Source organism: Tetranychus urticae, chromosome 2 (genome assembly GCF_039701765.1).
Source record: "Tetranychus urticae isolate SD_2017Ah chromosome 2, NJAU_TeUrti_SD_1.0, whole genome shotgun sequence".
In the NCBI taxonomy this organism is placed as follows: Eukaryota; Metazoa; Arthropoda; class Arachnida; order Trombidiformes; family Tetranychidae; genus Tetranychus; species Tetranychus urticae.
The window spans coordinates 27,312,478-27,336,312 of NC_142959.1; the positions used below are offsets into that span (position 1 = coordinate 27,312,478).

General features: G+C 31.9%; 7 protein-coding genes across 13 annotated transcripts; 3 read left to right on the plus strand and 4 right to left on the minus strand.

Moving 5' to 3' along the window:
- Positions 1-892: 892 nt before the first annotated feature.
- Positions 893-1,367, plus strand: LOC112538652 (basic phospholipase A2 PA-5-like; the record flags this gene model as incomplete). The annotated part of the gene is given in 3 exon segments (XM_089267446.1): positions 893-1,026; positions 1,091-1,098; positions 1,101-1,367. Coding segments are annotated over 3 exon segments (276 nt in total), but the record flags the coding sequence as incomplete, so codon positions are not given.
- A 71-nt stretch (positions 1,368-1,438) lies between these two features.
- Positions 1,439-2,214, minus strand: LOC149094257 (serine/threonine-protein phosphatase 6 regulatory subunit 3-B-like; the record flags this gene model as incomplete). The annotated part of the gene is made up of 1 exon (XM_089267447.1): positions 1,439-2,214. A coding segment is annotated over one exon (756 nt), but the record flags the coding sequence as incomplete, so codon positions are not given.
- A 248-nt stretch (positions 2,215-2,462) lies between these two features.
- On the minus strand, positions 2,463-3,547 carry LOC107360443 (uncharacterized). Its single transcript, XM_089267658.1, has 3 exons — positions 3,297-3,547; positions 3,129-3,232; positions 2,463-3,059 (listed from the first exon to the last, which is right to left on the minus strand). Exons 1-3 carry the CDS (start codon positions 3,399-3,401, stop codon positions 2,651-2,653), a joined length of 618 nt encoding a protein of 205 aa, XP_089123784.1. The 5' UTR covers positions 3,402-3,547; the 3' UTR covers positions 2,463-2,650.
- A 715-nt stretch (positions 3,548-4,262) lies between these two features.
- LOC149094258 (ubiquitin-conjugating enzyme E2 G2-like) lies at positions 4,263-5,757 on the minus strand. Its single transcript, XM_089267661.1, has 3 exons — positions 5,544-5,757; positions 4,996-5,076; positions 4,263-4,695 (listed from the first exon to the last, which is right to left on the minus strand). The coding sequence occupies exons 2-3, from the start codon at positions 5,054-5,056 to the stop codon at positions 4,319-4,321; spliced, it is 438 nt and encodes a 145-aa protein (XP_089123787.1). The 5' UTR covers positions 5,057-5,076; positions 5,544-5,757; the 3' UTR covers positions 4,263-4,318.
- A 25-nt stretch (positions 5,758-5,782) lies between these two features.
- Positions 5,783-14,752, plus strand: EndoA (SH3 domain containing GRB2 like, endophilin-A). 4 transcript variants are annotated; one of them, XM_015927099.3, is made up of 11 exons: positions 5,783-5,927; positions 6,026-6,269; positions 6,574-6,642; positions 6,707-6,779; positions 6,872-7,003; positions 7,084-7,217; positions 10,013-10,284; positions 10,528-10,646; positions 11,140-11,241; positions 11,706-11,955; positions 12,362-14,752. In XM_015927099.3, exons 2-10 carry the CDS (start codon positions 6,225-6,227, stop codon positions 11,945-11,947), a joined length of 1,188 nt encoding a protein of 395 aa, XP_015782585.1. In that variant the 5' UTR covers positions 5,783-5,927; positions 6,026-6,224; the 3' UTR covers positions 11,948-11,955; positions 12,362-14,752. The 4 variants fall into 4 exon arrangements, with proteins under 4 accessions (XP_015782585.1, XP_015782586.1, XP_015782587.1 ...); XM_015927100.3 differs by lacking the exon at positions 11,140-11,241 and having other exon boundaries at positions 10,528-10,724; XM_015927101.3 differs by lacking the exon at positions 11,140-11,241 and having other exon boundaries at positions 10,528-10,724; positions 11,739-11,955.
- Positions 14,753-14,781: 29 nt separating this feature from the next.
- LOC107360440 (uncharacterized) lies at positions 14,782-17,278 on the minus strand. Its single transcript, XM_015927098.3, has 3 exons — positions 16,918-17,278; positions 15,359-16,852; positions 14,782-15,265 (listed from the first exon to the last, which is right to left on the minus strand). Exons 1-3 carry the CDS (start codon positions 17,163-17,165, stop codon positions 15,037-15,039), a joined length of 1,971 nt encoding a protein of 656 aa, XP_015782584.1. The 5' UTR covers positions 17,166-17,278; the 3' UTR covers positions 14,782-15,036.
- Positions 17,279-17,396: 118 nt separating this feature from the next.
- Fpps (Farnesyl pyrophosphate synthase) lies at positions 17,397-22,655 on the plus strand. 4 transcript variants are annotated; one of them, XM_089267655.1, is made up of 6 exons: positions 17,397-17,837; positions 18,335-18,540; positions 19,491-19,662; positions 19,897-20,118; positions 20,679-20,801; positions 21,701-22,655. In XM_089267655.1, exons 2-6 carry the CDS (start codon positions 18,455-18,457, stop codon positions 22,283-22,285), a joined length of 1,188 nt encoding a protein of 395 aa, XP_089123781.1. In that variant the 5' UTR covers positions 17,397-17,837; positions 18,335-18,454; the 3' UTR covers positions 22,286-22,655. The 4 variants fall into 4 exon arrangements, with proteins under 4 accessions (XP_089123781.1, XP_089123783.1, XP_089123782.1 ...); XM_089267657.1 differs by having other exon boundaries at positions 17,583-17,756; XM_089267656.1 differs by lacking the exon at positions 17,397-17,837 and adding an exon at positions 17,859-18,212.
- Positions 22,656-23,835: the final 1,180 nt, after the last annotated feature.

A 23,835-nucleotide genomic window follows, 5' to 3' on the forward strand; every position in this document is an offset into this window, starting at 1 on the left:
GTAACTCTCACGAACTAAAAATTTGAATTATTAGGGTGTCAAGTATATTTTGTGTTCGATATAAAAATTATGACTTTTTGGTTGATACATTATTTATTTAGCCAATAATAATGTATTGAGAGGAAAAACAAATTAATTACATTGACAAATAAAAATGATAAAGGCTTAAACATAGTTTTCTCAAGTTGGTTTGTAAAGTTTTTAAGCTGAGAAAAAGTTCATAGCTGATTAAGTTAATATAATTATTACCTCCTCCCCTTTAATTTGTTGCCGTTTATTTGAAAGTGAGAGCTACTTCGCAAAGTAGGAAGGCCAAACAAAGATTAGGAGATACAGTGAAGTGCGTGAAGTTGAAAGTAAAAGTTGAAACATTTTGCTGCAAACTGTAACAAATGTAGATTCGCAAAGTAAATGAACAATTAAGTTGATTACCGGAAAATTGAAGATTCAATTTAGACTGAATTATTTGCAGCCAATAAATGTGAAAATATTACTTTTTTGTTTTCTTTTTCATTTGTCACCTGTTCATCAATCGCGGCAAAATGAATCACAAGAATCAACGAGTTAAATGAAAATGAAAGTGTAACATTTTATTATTTATTATTTTATTATTTTCTTGCTTCGTCTTCACAGAAATGTTTTTCACTTTAATTAATCTGTTATTTTCGCTGGATTTTAGTGACAAAAGTGCCTAAGGAATAGTAAGGATCTCTATCTGAAGTCACTCAATATTTGCTTTTTACGGTTTTCATCTAATCTGTGATGATTTTTGGATTTATTTTTGTTTTTTCTGAACAACTTCGAGGTTGGAATAACCTTTAATCCTTATTTGTGATTTGAAACAATGTTATTATGACGAAGCGAAAAGTTGATTTGCTAAAATTTCTATTATTGTATTAAACGAGGTTTAATACAATTAGCCTCTATGATCAGATGCGTCTCTGGTTGTGAACCTTTTCAGTTCAAAGGTTATGGTTGTTTCTGTGGTCTCTTTGGATCAGGAAAACCTGTTGACCCAATTGACAAGTTAGTCGATTATTGTCTTTCCTCTTTAAATCGTTCCTTAAAATGTTTACTCTCATTCATTTAGATGTTGTCTTAACATGATCAATGTTATGCAATGGCGCCTTGTCATCAATTACTTCTCTATTTAATGCCATACAGTTGGGATTGTGTTGCTCCTGGTTATGCTAATTGTGGTAAGCATACAGAATGTTTAGTTTCCAACAATTAAATTTATCTTCTGCTACAATAATGATTTTCTTTCTATTCTCAGCTCTAACTGATTATGAACAATCAAAGGATAATCTCTGGATTCTCTCTGTGTGAATGTGACCGAGTCTTTGCTGAATGTATAAGTAAATATCCATGTCCATCATCTAAAGCCAAGTGTCCATTCAAGCCAAAGCCATCTCCTCCGGAGACTTTTTACGGCCAAATAACCACTTCATCGGCATTTTAAATAACCACTTGAACAAATAAACAATGATGGAAAAACATAAACAAAAAACAAGTTACAGGTGAGGTAGATTTTGGATTGTCTAGAATGCAATTAATACTTTGCTCAACTTGAGTGTGTAGAAAATTGTTGTATGGATATGCGAAGAAAAGATCCATCAAAACAGGCAATGTTTTTAGAGTAGTTAATTTGCGGTTGATTGTCGGATTATTGCTACTTGATAAAGCTCGGATGAGATGAACCACCTCAACTCTGGTGGCACCGAACGGTTTCTCAATTAAACCAATTGTAGTTCGGACTGGGCTCTTTTCTGGCGGGTTGGTGAGTAGGGAATTAAAACCTTCGAGGCGAGGCACGATTGCAGCGTGAACCTGACGCACATTTTTCGTTAATCGTTTAATATCGAGCGGTGTCATCAAATCTGGTAACGCTGTTTCGTTGACAGAAAACATTGGATATGAAACTATTTTTTCCATTGTGCCAATATCACCGATTTCAATTTTACTTTCTGCGCCAGTTTCTTCATCAACAGGAGGTTGTTTTGGCGACAGATTGGCACGATAGTGGCGATATTCCAGAAGAGCTTGGATAACTTGAATACCATTAACCAGGAATGACTCAGTTCTCGTTTCAAACATATTGGTAAACAAGTTGGTTATTGTGTCAGTCGATTCTATATCATCCAATAGAGGGTTTGGTCCAGCATTTTCTTGATTGCAAGTTTGATGTTCTCGACTAAGTTTCAGAGGCCCATTTCAATAATTTCATATTTTTCATTTATAGGGATAAAGGAAGTTTAAATTGTGCATCGTTCATTTGAGGAATCATAGAAGCGTAGATTTTATGTATAAATGGTTATTTCATCTCAAGATTGACATCATTCTTTATTTTTATAGAATGCTAAAGTGACAGTTCATTGGCACAAAGGGACAACTTTCATCATAAAATTTGGTCAAGCTGTCATTGAACGGGATAAGTCTAAAGAATGAATCTTGATAAAAAATTCATCAACAAAATGTAATTTTATTGAAAACAAAATATAATATAATCATCAAATATACTCTTCTATTTATCTGATTCCAGACTTTAATTCACCATTTAGTTAAATGTTTTTGAAATTTTCATCTTTTAATGCAAAAAGTTGATAGTCAGTTTATTTGATTGATAATGAACTGCAAAAGCACTTTTTAATCAACCTCGATAACGCAAATAGTCATTAGAGAACGGAAATTCAAATTGTCCTAAAGATTCGAAATATCGATGGCATGATAGGTCAGTAAGGTGCTCAATATTCAGATTTAATTTAATTCTTGTTAAACTTTCCCATGTTTGTCCCTCACGTCTTCGATCCAGAAGTGTCTGCAAGTGTTCGGATTTTATCATCTCTGAAAATTTCTTCGTGAAGAAACGATTACCCAAAGAGTGACAATAATAGAAGTTGCAGTCATTTTCATTGACCAGATCACGATGAATCAGTGAATAGACGCAGAAAATACTTGCGAGATTAGGATAGAAGAGGCCTAAATGTGTTTTTAAAAAATAACAAGCGCCATCCTGAATTTGCTCCATTGCAAGCTCTTTATCATCCGGACGCGAGAGTCTAAAGAATTAGAGAGTATTTAAATTTTAAAAAAGCAGAAATTTTAAAATTCATAAATAAATCATTTACTCATCATAGAATTCAATGTTGTGCAAATCGACAGATGTTCTTTCATTAGTTTCCACTGCAACATACGCTTGATATTTGAATGGTATGCCTGTGAATGCTGATAACTATAAATTCAAGTAAAATGTGAATTAGAAATTATTAATTTCATTGTCATTTCTTCTGACTTACCTGATGGAACAATTGTTTCCTGTAATCGAAACTTTCATTTGCCCAATCAATTGTAATCTCATGATAATCCTCATCCGAATGCCTTACTTTTATTGTGGTAGACATTTTAACTGTCCTTAATTAACATAAAAAGATAGAGAAAATTGTTACAATCAAGGGATTAATATAAAACTTGAACTAAAATATCATTGAAAACACAACAAAACTAACACAACTTGTGTTGAAACAAGAATTCAAAATCTTACTAAAAAAATTTTTAGGTAAGGTTGAACATTCATCCGTCTTGTAGGAATAACAAATTGAAGCAAATTTGGCAAAATTTTTACAACAGATGACAGCACATTTTGAGGGACCGTATCCAAATTTGCTTCAATTTGTTATTCCATTGTAATCTTATTGTTTTTTGCTAATTACAACTTTTTTTAGTCTAAAAATACTTAATGAGCATCAGTTATAAGCGACGCTCGATAAGCGAGTGATCAGTGACATTGTAGTAAGTAAGTCAAGATTTGTTTATAGTTTGCCGAAGCTGCCACTAGTCTCAAGCCGAACCAGATGCAATGGCTTAGCTCGGAAAATAGACAAGTCGGATGAATGTTCAACCTTATTCGCGAGTAGAAGAGTCCATCAATTATGCTTCAATTTTGGATGGAGTGAACGTTGACGATGTGGAACCATTGTATCATCTTGACGAAGGTGGAAAATTGTATCTTCAAGAAGACAAATCTGAACCACAGGACAAGATTGCTGTGATGGCGAATGCTAAAGAAAAGATGGAAGACTATTTCGTAGCTCCAATGAGTGTTTCTCTGAGAGTACACACCACTACCCTCTTAAGGAAACCTTTCTTCTAAAAAAGTAAGAGGGAAAGTAAGAGATAGTCGAGAAAGAAAGAGTAAAAAACGTTGCCTTAAGAGAATAGTGGAGTGTAGTCAAAGAAAAGTCCAATATTGACGAAAAAGTTGAAGATTTCTTAAATTTTAACGATATAAATGACAAGCAGGTTGTATAAGTTGAACAATTTACACTGGAATATTCAAAGACTTGCAAACTAGTTTATCAGCAATCGCATAAAATTGATTCCTATCTTCACGCCACATCTTAGCAGCATCAACATTCGCTCCAGATTCTTCATTGGGCTCAGCTAACATTGAAATGACTGAGAGTAAAACTTTCTCAACACTTTGCACTGGAGACCAACGTTCAGCAGATGATTCATAGCCCATTGGATCATCTCCAGGAGCATGTAAAATTGAAATGCAGACACGTCCATCTGGATAGATGTTGGGATGAAACATTTCACATGTAAATTGCATTTTTGGTGGACTTAAAGGATAATCTGGAGGAAATACTAGTCTAGCAGGAAAAACTCCACCTTCAAAGCATGTTCCTTCAGGACCTGAAGTGGAATGAAAAATGCAAGCAAATTAATAAAACTTGTTACAAATAAGTTGCATGAAAACATCTAGTTGTTATAATTAATCAATATATCATATTGTTTTTATGATTGACACTTCAAGCCATTGGGAAAGCTTTAAATAAAAAACAGCTGACCGGTAGTAAAGTAACGATGAAACACTTCGATTGCTAGCAATTAAATACCTATTACGAGCAGAAAACTAAGAATAATTGCGGATTTAGGACAAAACTTGATATAACTTGAGTGATGAAAACAATCTAAAAGCTCACCTGTTATCACCTGTTGGTCCAGCTATGATCCCTTCAGGGGGATTGAGGGTCAATTGTTTGTATTCCGCCATTAAACGACGCAAAGGTGATCCTGCCATGATATTTCAAGAATAAATAAATTCAATTAAAAAACCTAACCAGTCACAATTGAAAATTTATCCAATAAAATTGATAAGTGACGTTCTGGCAAAACAAACTGAGTGACTGATTTGTCAAATTATTAAAAAACAAATTTGGAACAAGTTTTTGTATGACGACACCACAGAGTGTGTCTTTTGAGCCAGTGTAACATGGCTGAATGGCTCAGAATCCATTCCTCTAGTGGCCACGTTATGCTAGGCCCGCGCAATTCGATGTATAAATCAGGGTTATATTTATCTTGTATTTGTATAAAAATTCAGTACGCTCATTGAGGGTCAAGCCCTGCGATCGGTAAGGGTTAAACCCTGCTCTCATTTAGAGGTTTCCTCTACACTCAGTAAGGGTCTAGCCCTGCAATTTTTGTAAAGATAATTTTTATTGAAAAAAGAGTGAATTATGAATTGTTTTATATTTTACCTGGTTGCGGACGTGTATAGTTGAAAAATTCTGCGATAATTCCCCAAATTAATAGTTCAGAATCAATTAAAATTAGAGCAATTCCAAGAAAATCCTTTTGCACCGAGAAAATATCCTGAACTAAATCGATCTCTTCATTTTCTTGATCGATCTGAAATAGAGTAGCCGATTCTCGATTTAAATCGATTTTCGATTGATCAAAACCCAGCACATCTTATGGTTTGATTTGATGAAATGAAAACAAGCTTTGAGTTTTGCTTCGCTGCTGGCTGTTAGCTGTTAACTAATTGACCTAAATTGTTTGATTGAATTATTTTATCTTCGATTATCAACAATTAAAGTCACTGGTGTCCAAACTTGTTTCCAAATTAATCCTAAATCTAGGTAAGACTATATGAATTTTTTTCCCTACTTACTCAACCAATTGTTATTGACTTGGGATCTCACAATTACTATTTTTTCTTGTTTCTCCTTCTTCACAGAAATTCATCTATTTTAATTTATAATTCTATTGTTGCTGTCTAATCCAAAGATCTTAATTATAATCTTTATTTGTTCAATTCTATTTGTTTAATGTGGTTCAACTTAAAGGTTATCTAATTTTCAGTGTGTTCTCAAATCATCTGTAAGCCTATCATCGTTAACTGAAATAACTTCATTAGTTGAAATATAATCGCAACCATGGCTTTGGCTGGGTTAAAGAAACAAATCAATAAAGCTAATCAGGTAATTTTCATGTTTTCATGCTTCTTAATTATAACTCTGGTATAAGTTTATTGTAAAGAATTTTCTTCATATTCCCTCAGTTTTTTCGACAATTCCAGTTAATTAGGTTAGATAAGTTAACTGAGTAGATGTTTTGATTGCTTTAACCCCTTTTATGTTTTTATTTTTTCGTTTACATGCAGAGTTTATCTCATTAAGATCTAACCCTCTATTTCTCAACTAAATTGATTAACGCTTATCTCATTTTTTTATCTTCACATGATTCATAATTTATCTAATGCTAATCTTTTTTAATCTATTACAGTATGTTAGTGAAAAAATGGGTGCCGTTGAGGGCACAAAATTCACTGACGAGTACCACGAAATGGAAAAGGTAAATGACTTTGACTCTTCATAATCGAATTGAATACTTATTTTTATTTTGATTTTTTTCACAGAAAACTGATGCGACGGTTGAGCTAGTAGATGAAATGATCTCTAAAACTAAGGAGTATCTCCAACCTAATCCTGGTGCGTTCCACTACCGGTTCATTTGAATCCTATCATCAACATCTAGAATACTTATTTTAATCTTTTTCAATTTATCATGTTTTGTTATCAAGCCACTAGAGCCAAACTCACGGTTACCTCAAAGGTACAGTCCTCGAAAGGACATGCATACAATCAACCAGAAGGGATCCTTGGAGAGTCTATGATTAAATATGGGCGTAAACTAGGAGAGGATAATAGTTTTGGTTAGTTTCAATTATAATGAATTGAACCATTCCCACTGAATTTACATAGTCATACTGATATATGCTTTTTATTTTTCTAGGCCAAAGTCTCATTGAGATGGGTGAAGCTTTACGACAAATGTCTGAAGTCAAATTTGCTTTGGAAGACAATGTTAAACAAAATTTCTTAGAACCTTTAACGCACCTTCAAACAAAAGATATTAGAGATGTAATGGTAAGGTTACACTTTCATCCATTATGACATTAATTTCCAAATCCAATGAAAAGCTTCCTGAAAAATGGATTTCACAAAGAATTCGCAAAATTGATATTCTTTACAAATTATAATGACATGGATATCAATTATAGTCTCCTCATGAAATCTTTCACGCTGTTATGTATTGTCGTTCATCATTTTTTTCTGACAAAAAATCAATTACAAGCCATTATTTTGCTTTTAGCTGATTGATGTAAAGTATCTCCGATAAATTATGAAATGCTCTCAGCGATGTATGATTTTTAAATTTAAATATTCTGATTGTCTTCTATCTGTTTAAGAAAGATGACAAAGCAGAAACTAAGTTTGAAATAATACAAACCAGAATACGTTAGAAATTGAATTGAAATTGTCTTGCGCAAATTGCTTTTTCCTTCACTGTGACTGATTATTTGGAACCTAAAAGATGTGACTGAGCCAGAATTTTTCCATCACTAGAACCAGACACTTTTCAGAATAATCGAAAAATAGTCTTAAACTTTTCTCTTCACAAACCATCATTATCATAACTTTCTTTTACATCTTTTCCTCATCTTCCATTTGCTATTCCCAAAATTTTTTTTCGTGATTTGGATTAAAGGTTCGCCAACCCTTAGACAACAAAGCCACAAGAAAGACAGAATAAAGAGTCAGGAAGAAAATAGTTTCTCACAATAGTTTGTCAGACTTTTCAAATTTTCGGCTAAGCATGATTTCCTCTCTTCATATTCATCTTCTGTCCTCACATTAAACATGATTTGATCATTTCCAGAGTTCCAATAGTCTTTCAAAGTATCACTTTGTATGATAAAATTAATGTCTCTGATGACTATTACGTAATTAGTATTGTATCACATTGTAAACCTGTCGTTTCTTTATCTGTTTGATAATTTGTTTGCGTCTCAACCAATATTTGTTACTTATATCGCTTTTCAAGTTTATCTGTTTGTCTCAAAGCTAAAATTTTGTTCTGTTAGCTTTTAATTTATCCCTTGTGTGACAAATAATTAAATGAATTGCCTGGTCATGTAGTTATTATTTTCATGGGTAGCATAAGTTATAGCGAGAACTTAATTCAACTCTCAAGGTTTCCATTGTTAGCTCATTTTACTCATGAAAAGTTCACCCACTTTCACACTGTAAACCTTTACTGTTTTATTCATATAATGAATGATGACCTAGTCTTGGATCCACTACAATTAGATGTCAAACAAAAATTACATTTATCATCATGCATTATACCTGTTCTGATCAACTTTATCCACACACACTAGTAGTCTATTGTTCTAACCCCTGTTTGTCTGTTCAATGCATCGACTCAATTGAAGTTCATTTTCACTATCGATTCCGAAAATGTGTATATAAATGCATGTAATGTTTGTATGAGCCTTATCATTATAATGTTGATGATCCAAAAGAATTTCAATTGAACTTTACTCTTTTCATCGCTGATGATAACTTATACTGAGATGATGATAATAACAGGGATGGATAAAGTTTCACTTTTGGCTTTTACAGTCAACCGAATCAATAAGAAAATTTCGATAAAATGTCGTTGTAATTCACCAAAAAAAGTCTTTCGTTTGCTCAAATTTTCCTATTTACTTTTCGCTTTTCTTGAAGCAAACACTTGAATTGATTTAAATTGCTTACCAATGATAATCCAGGATAAATTTAATAAACCTTATAAACAGAATATTCAATTAAACTGAAAGCCTCTATCAATCACTTTTTACATCTCAGCTGACCCTGAATAAATAGAGTTACCAAGTTATAATAGTTGTTATTTAATCATTTTGTCATTGTATTAATAACCATTGTTCCATTCACCTGAGATTGACAATGTCATGCATTTTCCCTCCTTCATAGTAATTTCCTTAACTTTATATATTTTTCCTCAACATTTTACTTCTTATGTTTCCTTGTCTTTTTCAGAACCTCATATCTAAATATAGAAAGAGTTTCAATAAATGAAAAAAGTGATTGCTCTTGTTTCCGACATTTCAATGAAAAAAGTCTCCCAAATTAAAGTTAAATACAGTTCTATTTTATCTATATTAATTACATTTCTCAGCTGTTTTGGTATAGATTTTTATATAAAGTAAAAATAACTCGATATTTCTTGATCACTTTGTTGGCTTTTATCCTAATATCCAACTGTTTATTGATTTTTATCCTTTAGCAATCAATGAGCTCAAGTTTCAAACAAAATTGAAGCAAATACATTATGTTTTCATCTTTTCATTATTGTTGCCTATTTATGTATTTTTGATTGAAATGTTTCAAGAAATGCTTTTTTTATACTTTGAACCTTTGACTTATTATCAACATCATTTTACTAGTAAAGTCACATTTTGCAGATAATTGATCATGTCATCGAAAAATTGATGAAAAGGCAGAAAATTCTTTTAATTGACTGTTGAGTGTTCAAAGAAGGCTGACGTCTTACAACCATTCACTAATTCAAACTTTAATTCAATCAATATTTTTATCGATTCAATATAATATTGATGATTAATCTTTTTATTTGTCTCACCAAAAAAGATTGAATTGTAATTTCCTCACACAAATCAATAATATTGAATTTGATTGAATTTAATGAAAATATAATTGCTAAAATTATGTCTTATTATATAATTAAACAATAATTATAATTTCATTGAAATAACTTTACGAATTGTTTGATTTTATAGAAAATCGGTTCAGGATTCTCATCCAAATGTTCAATTTAAATTTCCATTTCTAATTTTCACATCATTTCTTTTAAATTACAGCATCATCGTAAAAAATTAGAGAGTCGCCGTTTGGATTTTGATGGTAAAAAGAGGAAAAAGCGATCAGGTGGACATGTTACGGAAGAAGAGGTCAAAACTTCGGAAGAGAAATTCGAAGAATCGTTCAATCTTGCATCAATGGGAATGCACAATCTACTACAGAATGAACCTGAGCAAATCTCTCAATTGGTGGCATTATCCGAAGCACTCTTTGAATATCATTCCCAGTGTGCTTCAATCTTGGAAAGTTTATCATCTCGGCTTGCAGATCAGTATGTTTACATTTGCTTTTAACCATTTAAATCGCATGAAGTGATGAAATTTCCTTTCAATCAAAAATTTCAAGATCAATAATCAAAGAACTATCATGCAATCAGAATGTCTTTATCATGGTCTACCTACTCTTTTCTTGTTCTTTATGTTTTTTTCATCAATCTTTTTTTCTCTTCAATATTGAACTTTATTCTTTCTTACCTAATAATATTTACTATCAATATTTTTGAAATGCATTACAGGAAACGGATTTCCGCTGAACAACCAATTAAACCTTATGTGCCGAAAAAAATTGAGGAAGTTCTGCCTCCACATCATGATGATCTTACTCCTGTAGGAGAAACGCCAGGACACACCAATGGTTCAAATATTTTCTATTCTCAATTCAATAATTATTCTGCTCACTTTAAGAACGGTAAAACCGCAACCAACAATCATAGTAATTTGAATTTTTTTATTATTTTACCATTTTTATCATTTCACTTTCCATCCTTTATAACAATTCAAAATTTACTTACAAATTAGGTTATTTGATTTATCCCAATCTTTATTTTGGTTGAAGTGAATCAAATAACCTGAAAGAAAAGTCGAGAGTAAATACTCTTAACCGATGATGTTTGGCATCTTAAATCAGTTCATATATTTGTCTTGTTAATTTTGGTGTCGGCTTTACGGTGAGCGTGAACAATTTAATTCATGTCCTTACCTTGTTATCATTCACATACTAACATTTGTCATCCTTTTTCCTTCTGTCGCTTCCATTCCCATGCTTTCTGCTTTCGCTTCTTCTTGTATTTTCGCTCTCTTCACTTCTCCAAATTTCTACTATTACGATACTCTACATCGACTTTCAGCACAAGTTTCTCCTGCGCGATCTCCTGCCACATCACCAACGAAACCGTCTTCGCTTTTGTTGACCAGCCCAGCTAACGGAGTTTCCTCTAAATCTCCTAACGGTACTAACAAATTTTGCCTAATAGCTTAACAATTACTAATTTCATTGCTTAAACAATGCAATATCAATCAATTCTAGTCTAAAATATTCTAACAAATATTAATAATTACTTTTATGTCCTACTAACATGTATTGTCTCTCTTTCTCTTCTCTTTCTCACCTATCCCCTGCTGTCAACGTTAATCTTGACTCCGTTTCAATTTCGTTCTGTCATTTCTCACCTGGCCGATGTTACGTTTCAAATTCGTTATTCACTATTACTTTTGTCTATTTTAATTTCATCCATTACTTGCTGTTTTTTTCATCCCTTGACTTTTCTCTTTATCTCCATCCAATCGATCAATCAATCAATTTGCATGCAATCATATTCATCCAACCCATCCTAAAATCGCCCCATTTACCCTCCAACCTTCATTATCCTCTGCATCGTGCTCTTTGCTATTATTTTATTGATTCAAACATTAGCATCTCCTTTACCATCACCTGTTCGTTCTCCAGCTCGATCTCCGGTCAACCGAGGCCCTTGCTGTCAAGCTTTGTATGATTTTGATGCTGAAAATCCAAGGGAACTGGAATTCAAAGAAGGTGATATCATCCAATTGAACCAAAAGCTCGATGACAACTGGTTTGAAGGAACGATAAATGGAAAAACGGGAATCTTTCCAATTAGTTATGTCCAAGTTTTGGTACCGATTGGACAACAATGACACTTTCGGTATGACAAATCACACTTTACTTGTTTCATATTTTTTATCTCTTATTTATCAAAACAGAATCATTAATTACCGCTCAGATAATCATGAGTCTTGACAAAATCTCAAGCCAGTAATAATCCAGAGATTCACTAATTTACTACCTTTTCTCAATTTCATCTGCACAATTGACAATTTTTACAACTTCCCAACCCGATTGTCTCCAAGTATTATTACTTTGGGACTTGATTCATACGTCATTAATGTTAGTAACACGGAAATAAGAATTATAACTAATAATTATGATTTTCCCCTTTGGTTTTATTCTCTTAATGATAATTTGCATAACATTAGCTTGGTTAACATTATAATCATTCAAGTTTATTTATTTCATTTACTGATTTTTTCTTTTTCCACTTTTCTTTTCAGATCATTATGATGTTAGTTTTGAAATTAATGTTACGCCGATGAAATCATATTATTCGAATTTAGTCCTTGATATTTAATTGTTTGTTTTGCCTGCGAAAATTTGCGTTTTTTCCTTCGGATACGAGATGACTTTATAAAGACTACAAACAAAAACAACCAACAAAACCAAAAAAAGATGCTTTGTCAATAACCTGTATACAAAAAAACCACATCGAGTGACAATTTTATTTGACGGAGACAAATCCTATTCTCGTTTTTAAACCAATAAAGCAATGCAGAGGAGAGATTCAATCACATTCATCAAACCCTATTGTACATATGGAAGGAAACTATCAATTTAATCAACATCAACCAATTGATCCATACCCTTCATGTTATGGAGCCTTTTTCAATTTGGAGTGCTCATTTTGTTCTCGTTTATTTCTTCTTCTTTACATCTATTAATATTCACTATCATTGTAATATTTATTGATCTCTTCCTCTCTTCTCGTCATCTTATTCTCTTCACTATTGTACTATCATGAGTACATCTATGGATAAAATCTGTATGGAAAGACTTAATTTTTATAGGATGAATCTAATATCTCTCAATCTTTCCCCAAAGATTATCTATTTTAGTGGGTCAACTTTTCTGTTCACAATGAGATTTGTTTGACAAATGTGATTTTTCTGGTCAAATCTTCGATAAAGACTTTCATTGTTTTTTCGGCTTGAACACTCGCTTTCATCACTAAAACACTTTGCATGATAACCATAGATGCACTCAACAAGAGATCATTGATTCTTATGCCAATTCTTATTTCTGTCAATTACCTCGTAATACCTTCTGAAAAATAGAAACACTAATGTTGTCTTGTTTCTGTATTTTAATTTCACTCTAATATTATATTATATTTTGCTCCTTATCCACCCAATCAACCCATCGAGTGCTGCTAAGTCAATAGTCGCTGGTCAAACATGAAAATTTGTTTTCCTTTTTCTCATTAACTGTGGAAATTAACTCTTCTCGTTCTATGAATGCTGCAAATCCCAATATATTTCAATTTACTATCAGCTAACGACGTAACTTCTCCAAACTGTTTACCTCTTAATCTTCACATCTTCCTGTGTATCTCAATATTATCATCGTCATCATCATCTTATACTCTTCTTCCTCTCTTTCGACACAATGTTTGTGGGACAATATTTTTCTTTGTTTGATTGAAAATCAGCTCAGAGCTATAAATCGCCTAAAATACTTGAAAAAAGCTATAAAAAAGTGAAATCACAGATATCATGTTGTATTACATTTTATTGTAATCTTGACAATATTTTGAGAGTATCTTTTCACATTGCAATATTCAAATGTTTATAAAACAATTAAGTGATTAGTTAATCATTTGAACATATTTTGTGCAACTAAATGTATTTCTTCATCTTTCAATTTTATCCTTACAAAAGGACAAAAAAACGAATGAAAAACCAGAAATTGTAATATTCAAATATTTCCCTTGTTTTGTGATTTTTGCTCCGTTCTTCATTTCAGCTATTAAAACATATTTAATTTAGTTAAGCTTAGTTAACCAAGTTAATTTATCAACCATTGAAGGCAATAATTAATTGTAAGGGAATATTTAAACATTTCAATATCATCCTGGTCTTATTAATCTAATGTTTGACAAAAAAGGTGTTTACTATTATTCTGTGATACAAAATTTCCCGTTTACTTGATTGATTAATGATTTACCATTATCAACATAAAATCATCATTTATTTCAACAGCATTCATGTAAAAAAGCTTGGAATCACAATTAACTAATTAACCTTCAATTATTCGCTCAAAGATGATACATTTTTTTGTATTGTCGCAGCAAGTTTGGACATTTTCAACAACTTGATTTATCAATATCCAGTCTGAAGCAAGGAAACATCAAATAAACTGTTATCTTGATAATGCGATGATTGTTCAATAATTTATCCAAAATATAATTCAAACAGAGCTGATTGTGGGTTAAATATTAAGCCTGTAATTGTCATTCTTTGCCTATTATACAATGCATTTTGGATTATCGGATCAATCGATTTTTGTTTGATACATTTCGCTTCCTCTCAACGATTACATATTTAAGGAAACATTAATTGCTGTTATTGTCAAATATTGTCAAAAACCTTTTGGTTTTTTGATTGCTTCAAGAATACATTTATTTGTATAATTATCATGCATTCATTCATCGCATGCAAATGACAATCCTAATAGACCAACAAAAAAATTAATAAAAAGCTAAAATTTGTAATTATAAAATTATGGTGAATCTTGTACTGATTGACACTTCAAGTACAGATCAATTAACTCTTCCGATCTGCCAAATGCATGTTCAATTAATTTGAAATAATAAATGATTTTTTTGCTCAGAGTTTTTGGATATTCACTTTACCCAAAATTTACTTTGAATTTTCATGACTTTATCACGATTTAATGACTCAATATATAACTTCCATTTCACTTTGTTATGATGGATATAATAAGCTTGAATAAAATCAATTGATGATGATTGGGGAGTTTTTACACATGAAAATTATTTTCTTTCATAACTGTATTATATAAAATTGGTTGAGATTAATGTTTTACATGGCGATAAATAATGTACAAAAAGGGTAACAATGAGGATGAGAAAGATACACTTCAATTGTTTCGTTCAAGTTGATTTAGTTTGCAAAACCTTTTGTTGCAGCCTTTTTCGAGCAGCTTCTGCTCCGGCAACTTTTTCCTCAAGATCTGCGATTTTCCTCTTCTCCGCCTCTTCTATTGTACACACAATTTTGTAGAAATTTTGGGTCACTCGGCTGAAAGCTTCTTTACGTTTTGTTCGTCCGATTTGATCCTGTTCAATCAACGCTTGAGTTGCTTCCTTTTCATGGGTTAATCTGAAATTAACAAGAAGTTGTTTAAATATTAAAAATATAATATCATATAAATATGTAGATAAACATATCATTCAAAAATTTCGGTAAACTTACGCTTGCTCTGCGCGTGATAAACGGTTTTCGTATTCTTTGGAACTTTCTGTGGCACTAAGAGTAAACTCCTCAATCATTTTTCTGTACCCTTCGTTAGTTTCAATCATTAACTTTTTCTCCATTTCATTGTGTTTCTTAAATTCACGGAGATCTTTTTCAGCAGAGGGTAACTGTTCTTGAAGTTCCTCTAATTCTCTTTCCTTATCAAAAACACTGGCATCATGCTGTTTGTTATTCTCCTTAATCCTGGCGAGCTTAGCAGATAAACCAACCGAGGTTTCGATGAAATAATTGACAAATCCGTTCATGCATTTGTTAGCACGTTTCGTTGTCTCGTCAATATTATTGATGGCATCTGGTCTTGATAAACAATCTAGAATATCTTGAAGATCAGTTGATTGAAGTTTTTCAATGACCCATGGTGTGCATTTTTTGATAGGATGCGAGTTTAGATTTATCATCTCGGCATTAGTTGCGGACACAAAGTTGGAATTGCTCTTGGTTATTGAAGTTTTCAGTGAAGCCAACTCTGAAGCAAGTTGATTAATTTCATGCTTAACTTTTCTACTAAGTTGTCGAGTTTCATTGGTTTCCATTTCTATTTGAAGTTGTTTATCTTGTTCAGTTTGGATATCGGCAATCTGGTAAGGTTGATCTTTAATAATGATCTCTAATGCTTTCTCTTCTTCACAAGTCATAGCTTTAGTTTTCTGAAGTGTGAGAATCTCTTCTTCATCCGCGGCCAATTCTTCTGCATCTTTGAGATTCCTTACCTCCATACATGAATTGTATTTTTCATATTCTTCAAATGCATTTTCAAACTGGACAATCCTCGCTTGCATGGCATTATAATACTCTATATCCTTTTCAACATTCTCCAACATAGCGGTATCCTCGTTCAGAGCTTCCATTAATCTATCACGCTCTTCTTCGTTATCACCCAATTTTTTGTAAGCCATGTCCTTGAAAAATGGTTCAACATCTTCAATGTCTTCTGAGACAATATTCATGATATGTGACTTGATAAAAACCTCATCAGCAACAAAAGGAGCACAAATCAAATCTTCTTCATCAGCAAAGAAGTCATTCGATGATTTTGCAAGATCAACAAGAAATTCAAACATTCCAAGTAAATTTCCAAGAGCATGACGTCCCGCAACTGCAACTAGAGTAGATTTTGTGATATAGTAAGGATATCCAAACTGTACCATCAATTCGGGGACATTTGCTTCGATTGGAGTAACTACTAACGTAGGATCAAATTGGGAAAAAAGAAATTCAAAAACCCTGATAACATCTTGCTTTGAGGGTGATTTGAGAAATTTTGAAGGGATTGGACTCGAATAACCATTTTCAGTTAGGAAACGAATTAACTTCGCAATACAGTCATTTTGGTATTTTGGTTCTGCCAATGGTCTACAATCCTTTTGTCGATTACGGTCGCCAACAATACTGCTTCTTCGACCAGAAGCTGAGGCAGCATAAACTGATACTCTGTAAAGGATAAACAAAAACTGTAAATTGGTTCATGCTTATGTTAAGAAAATAAATTAAATTACCTGTCAGTTTTAGGTGTTTGACTGAATAAACCTTTAGATTGTTTAGATGAAATGGCAGAATGACAATTTGAATACTTATTTGTTCGTGAAACACTTGCACTTTTTCTAGCAGTGCTAAAAAGTCCATATCGATAGCTTGTATCTGATTTTGAAGAAAACATAGATTCAGAAGCGGATGATAAGGTTTTATTACTGGGTTTAACCGCAGATAAAGCAGGTATACGCGATCTATTCGACGAAAAATCCATTACTAGAGGATTACACCAAACAATGTATAGCAAAATAAATTTTAATTAATAACAAACAAATTAAAAACAGACGATAAAGAATAGCGTTTGTGATGAAACTTCACTTTTTGGCGGTTACAAATTCATTCAAATTTTATTTGACAAAAACCATTGCACAAAAAATGTTGCCATAGTAACAATATCTCTCAAACTATAGCGCTACATTCAAATAAAATAAATTAACCTTTTATTTGAAATTTTAACTGAAATATTTAAACATAGCTATCATTAATTTAGAATAATTTATCTTTCCCAATTAACTAATGCTGTTTAAAAAGTTGATTTTTAAGTGATTTATTCATGAATTATACCAATGTTCATCTAAATTGTCCTTAAAAGGAACCGAACTTGCGCAGTTTTTGTAACCAAATTGCTGACACTGAAATGTTAGTCACAATTATTTAAAATTTACCAGTTTTTAACCAGTTTAGTGGTTACTGTTAAAGATCTACAATTTTTGATAATCGTGACAATTCATCATGCTATCAGTTATCAACAGAATCTACAATTTGTCAACAATGTTATGGATTGTTATGGGTAGTCAATTTCCAAGTAACGTATTCCTATGAAATAGAAGGAAAATGATTACCATAATCTGATGGCTAATTTTTATTTGCACTTGAATTGCTCTGGGTAAATTTAGTTCATTTTAGTTGAATTAACTACTTTTCTACTGAAATTTTGTCTAGGAAATCAGTGATATTAATCTTCGGTGACAATTTTCCTCAATCATTTATCAGATTATATGAAATATAAAAATATTTGATCATCAACTGGAATAATATTAATTTTAATGCCTATCGACTGTTTATTAATAATATTATTAGTGAATAATGATTATTAGTTAATAAATAAAGTTATATTTAAAACCATAAACCAGAAATTGTAAACCAGTTACATTGAAGATGATGTTAGTTTAAAAAAGAGTCATCAGTTTGCTTATGCGTTCTTGTGTGTGTTTCCCTTCATGTTTATGTTTTGCTTCTTGCTTTATGCACTTACAACCCGGTAACCTGTTTTCATGTTTATTCTCATTTATTTTTATTAACTTATCAAAACTAATCAACGTATCAATAGTTGACCAATGATAGACCCATTTAACGACAATCCATCTTTTTTATATTAACTAGTGATGTTTACAAATTACCATTGCGTTATTTAGAATAATCTGGTGCATAAAACATCACCACAACAACCACTTCACCAACACAAACATAAACTCCTTATGTTGAGATTATAAATGTACCTTGATGCTTAAATTGTTCTTTCGATTTAATTTAACTGTTAAACACATTAGGCGTTCAATCCTCTTCTATAAGATCAACTACACTACCAGGTAAGTTACATGTCAATTTGTATCAATCAATGTAAACCTCTCCTTATTGTTGTGTCAACATGTAATCAAACCAGAAAAAGCTCACCAACTCAACATCACATGGATATCTGCAAGTGGAAATGGACTTATTGCTTTTTAACAGCAAAATCCATTTTTTTAAAACTATTAAGCGTCATTTATCATTCCAAGATAATCGACTTATCTTAATAATAGAATTTTTTGTCAACATGTTTCTTTGATGATGAGTTGATGATTTATTCCATTAGCAGTTTATGTGTACTTGTGTTTTCCAATTACCATGTTTTGTCCTTTAACTCAAGTTATTCACCTAATTTCAATGTAAACAATCCTAGCCGGCTTACCAAAGGAATTCAAGTTTTTCCTTATGCCTCTTAATTGTCTTGTCCTTAAATATCTATTCATTGTTTGCTTTGTCTGTAATAATTAGTAATCGCTCTAATTGAATCTTTTATCTCAAATCTTCTCCTCCTTCTGTTACTAATTTATTTTTCATATTTCTATGTTTATCCTCACTGCATTTTAGATTGCTTTGAAACTGTCAACTATCAACGTCCTTTTCTACACGATTTTCTGTATCTTCAGTAAAAAATTGATTTCCCTTTAAATTTATCTCGGTAAATCAATCCCTTTAGTTTCAATTGTTTGTTCCAAGTTAACATTTTGCCGTTGCATATTAACTCTAGACAATTGAATATGAATTGCATCGAGAGAGCCCAGAGGTATGATTATTAATCAAAATTTTCACAATTATATTCCTTCCTCGTCATTTTGAACACTTCGTATAATAGATGCGCCTAACCTTTTTGCGCTTAGAGAAACTTACCGCTAAAGCTTAACTCTCCTTTACCTTTTGACACGACTAACATTTATACAATTGTCTTATTCAAATTTTAAATAATTTTTTCTCTTTCTCTTTCAAATATGTTTAGTGCACCAAAAAATGAACCAAAAATCTGTCAAGTTCCTCACGTAAATATTGGTATTGAGGACATGGAAAAACGGGAAGAAACTCTTTTCAACGAAACCTTTGATGTTATAACGGAAAAGTTAACAAATAACGTTAACCCGGACTTGAGACGAGTTTCAACCTGGCTTAAACAGGTAAACTTCTTTTCTACTTAACATCTTCTTTTACTGTGCCCTGTTTTAATCAGATAACTGTAAAAGTAAATGATACTATGTTGACCATCATCATTGATCTTGATTTTTTTATTCTCTCTCTCTCCAAACACTCACCCATCATCTGTACCTGTCTCAATCTTTACTCATCTTCGCTTCTTGGAATGTATTTGGTTTGGTTGATTACAATAATTTACTTTTGTTGACTGAAAACAGGTTCTCGTCTACAATGTGCCTCACGGTAAAAAAAATAGAGGAATGGCTTTAGTTCTTGCCTATCAAGTATTGAAAAAGAACAAGAAATTGGATTCAGACAAATCTTATCAAGCTCGAATACTTGGCTGGTGCATTGAGATACTCCAAGCTTTTTTCCTCATCCATGATGATATAATGGATCAATCATTGACCCGTCGCGGTCAACCCTGTTGGTACAAGAAGGTAAATACTCTCAATTGATCAAATATAATGATCATCAGGAAAAGATATATTTTTGTTACTTGTATGTTGATTACAAAGCATAACCTTCAAAAGCTCACTCGCAGATGAATTTCAATCAACTTGAGTTTTTTTAATCTTCAATTTTTATTTAACCCTTAAATCATTGAAATTTTCTTGCTATCATTTATATTGAAATAGTTTACTAAACATTTTTGTTTCTTTGATTTGTCAAGTTTGACAAGTTTTCTAGCAAAAATATGGTTGAAAAGTTTATATTCATATAAAAATTAAAGCTTCTCAGCCATCTTTCAATTTTAAGGGTTAATGTTTGAAAATACTATAAAAAGGTTCTTTAAGTTTCAAATTATTTGAAATCATGTTTATGAGTGTTTTTTCCTCATTTTCTTGTTTTCATTTTACTTTCACGTGTATTCATCATTATTAATCCGTCTAGTTTAGATTACTTATAATGTACGAGAGTATTCTTGATTCCTGCTGATATATCTTTTTCTGTATCAAAATATAATCATTGACTTAAACCCTTTTCTTTTTTATTCCAGGAAGGTGTCGGTTTGATCGCAATCAACGATGGTATTCTTCTGAACAGTTGTATTTATTCCCTTCTCAGGGAAAATTTTTCAAAAGAACCTGCTTATCTACAAATAATGCATCTCTTCCATGAGGTGAGGATACCGATGAATATATGGAACAATCAGATTATTCAGATAATCTAGTCGTTCTTTGTTATTGTTCAAAGAGCTATTCAGAGTATGGAAAGGAAAATTTCAAGGCCACAAAGTCACTATGGACTCTGAAAACAAAGTTCATTTTTGATAAAATTGCGGTTAATTTAAGATGTTTCAAGTGCTTTGTCTCGTCTTTGTGCGATCAGCAATTCTTATTTTAGTCTTGAAAATACTTGCGATTTGCAGTCCTTGTGGAGTTTTAGATGTTGATTCGGACTTCATAATCAACTACTTAACTATCCATGTAAAGATGTCTGTGTCTGCAAAATCCCGCAACAGATAATTTTAACCATTTCTTGGAAGCTTTTATTTTGGGTGTTTCTTAGATACATCAATTATTATTTTTGAAATCTTCTTATATTATAATTTTGAGTGCTCTACACCTTTAAAGACAGTTTTCTACGAGAATTTTTTGTTCTCAATTTTAGATCATCATATGAACTGAAAAATTGTAAAGGTATAGCTATTGAAGACATTTAGATTAATTTCTGTCAAAATGCTCTAAATTTTTTCAAATTAGTCATCGCATTCTATTTGAGTAACTGGTAATTATTCAACTTAGAGGATCAATTTTGAAATTTGTCAGCAAATTAATGATAACAAGCAGATAGCCTCAAACTTAGACAAAGAAATTTGTTCAATCTGTATTCTGAATGAAGTTTATTTCATTTGATTTTATTCAATGTCAATTAATACCAAAGAGTATAACAATTACTCTTTGATAAATACCCAATAATTGTTAATGCAATAATGATGAATGGATAAGCTCTCACACCTTTCTAGCTTTGTTTTAGTTTATCAAAACTGATTAATCTCTTTTTCTTTTACTTTCGTAGATTACCGATTTAACAATTAAAGGTCAATGTCTTGACATGCTGAATTCAACGCCTGAAATGAAGAAGAATCCCTCCGCCTTTACTCAAGATGTATACTCTGCCATCGTGAAATACAAAACTGCCTTTTATAGCTTCTCACTGCCCATTCGATTGGCTTTTTACTTAGTTGGAATCGTCCAAGAAGAAGTTCATGAAAAAGCTGAAGAGATTTTGCTCAAGTTTGGCCACTTCTTCCAAGTTCAAGATGATTTCCTTGATTGCTATGGAGATCCCGCTGTAATCGGAAAGATTGGCCGAGATATTGAAGAAGGAAAATGTTGCTGGCTGTTTGTAACCGCATTAAAATTATGTAACGAGGAGCAAAAGAAAATTTTATTGGAAAATTATGCTCTTGAGGATGTCAAAAATGTCGCCAAAGTCAGAGAAATTTATGATCAGTTGAACATGAGAAAAGTCTATCAAGATTACGAGGAACAATCATATCAAGAAATTAAATCTCTCATTGAGAAATTTGAATATCCTCAGCAAGTCCCGCTCGATGTGTTTCACTGGTTGCTCAAGAAAATCTACCGCCGAAGTAAATAAGCAAGCAAATTGGCCAAGTAAAGCGCAAATCTAAAGGACAAATCTAGATTGAAACTCAAACAAGACTTAAAGTTAATGATTATCTAATTGATTATCAAATTAATAATTTCATTGATCTTGTTCAAGCCAAAGCCAGTCTCAATACAGTCAAGCTTGAAATAATCAATCTCTTTATCCCAAATGAACCCTCAACATTTCACAATTATCTTTGTTGTGCAATTTCAGCTTATTCATTTCGTTTTTTTGTTACGATTATCTTTTGTTAAAGTCACTACGAAATTTCCCTTTTAGTTAAATACACCTTTTTTATAACTTAAATTTGTGTAAAATTAAGAGTAAATTAAAAATCTAGAATTATTCCATGTCTTAACCAGTTTTTGAACCATCTCTTGTTTACTTTGTAAATTATTGAAATGCTAATAAAATTGCTACCAGGTTTTCACGGATAATAACAATGGGCAAAGGTTAATTGGAAAGTGTAACTAATTATATGGACAATTGGGTGGATAACTTTCAACAAATTGAATGGACTACCAAAAAGAAATCAGATTTTGGTGAATATTTTTGGTAATTTTGGGTGTTTTCTAACTGATCCGGTTTATTATGCATCAACGTGGGAATAAACTCTCATTTGATTTCCTTAATCATTCCTTATTCTTGTCCTTTAATTAACCAACTTTCGCCTACAATATGGAAGCCAAGAACAGACTCAATTCCTTCTTGGTGTGTCAGTTGTTTGCGTGAGTGTAAAAGCTGGTTCAAATTTATGACATCGTTTGACATACATCCCTTTTAACACACACACACATCTTGATCATCTCTGTCACATCCTAATTTTATTTCACTTTTTGATGATAATCATAATAATTTCCGGTGAACAAAATTGTGGAGGAGGAAATATGATAAATCAATAGAGGAACAAATTTAGACTAGACAAGAATCACAATGATAATCTATTAATCAATTATGGATAAACGCGTGGAATGGAATGAAAAACCGGTAAATCAGCTTTTTAACGATTGCTAATAGCGTAAGATCAAGATTAGTCAATACAACATGGTAGGTAAAGGTAAAAATTTACCGGGTAAAGGAAACAATTTTGAAAAAAACGCAGAATCATTAATAAGCTTGAATTGTAAATTAGATTTAACAACCCAGCAAGATAATTGATTTTAACCCTGAGAATCCGATTTCCAGTGGATAAGTTTAGTCTTGATTTTGCCAGCATTAACCATAGAGCTTTTTGTTAACATTTGTTTCCACTATTTTTTCATGTTACTTATAATTGTACCAACTAATGATTAAACAATGTTCATCTTGTATATTTAGCATATTATTTGTTCAATTGCTGTGATGAGTGAGATATGAAAGGAAAGTCTCATTGAAAATTTGGTTCTCGTTTTGATCCGTTTAAAATGTAATGAAGGTGAAAGAATGGAGAGAATCATGAAGAGAAAAAGGTTTGAGAATTAACAGCAGGAATGAATCAAACTTTCTTTAGCATATTATCAGCATCATGAACGCCTACATGAAACTGTTCAAACGGTGTA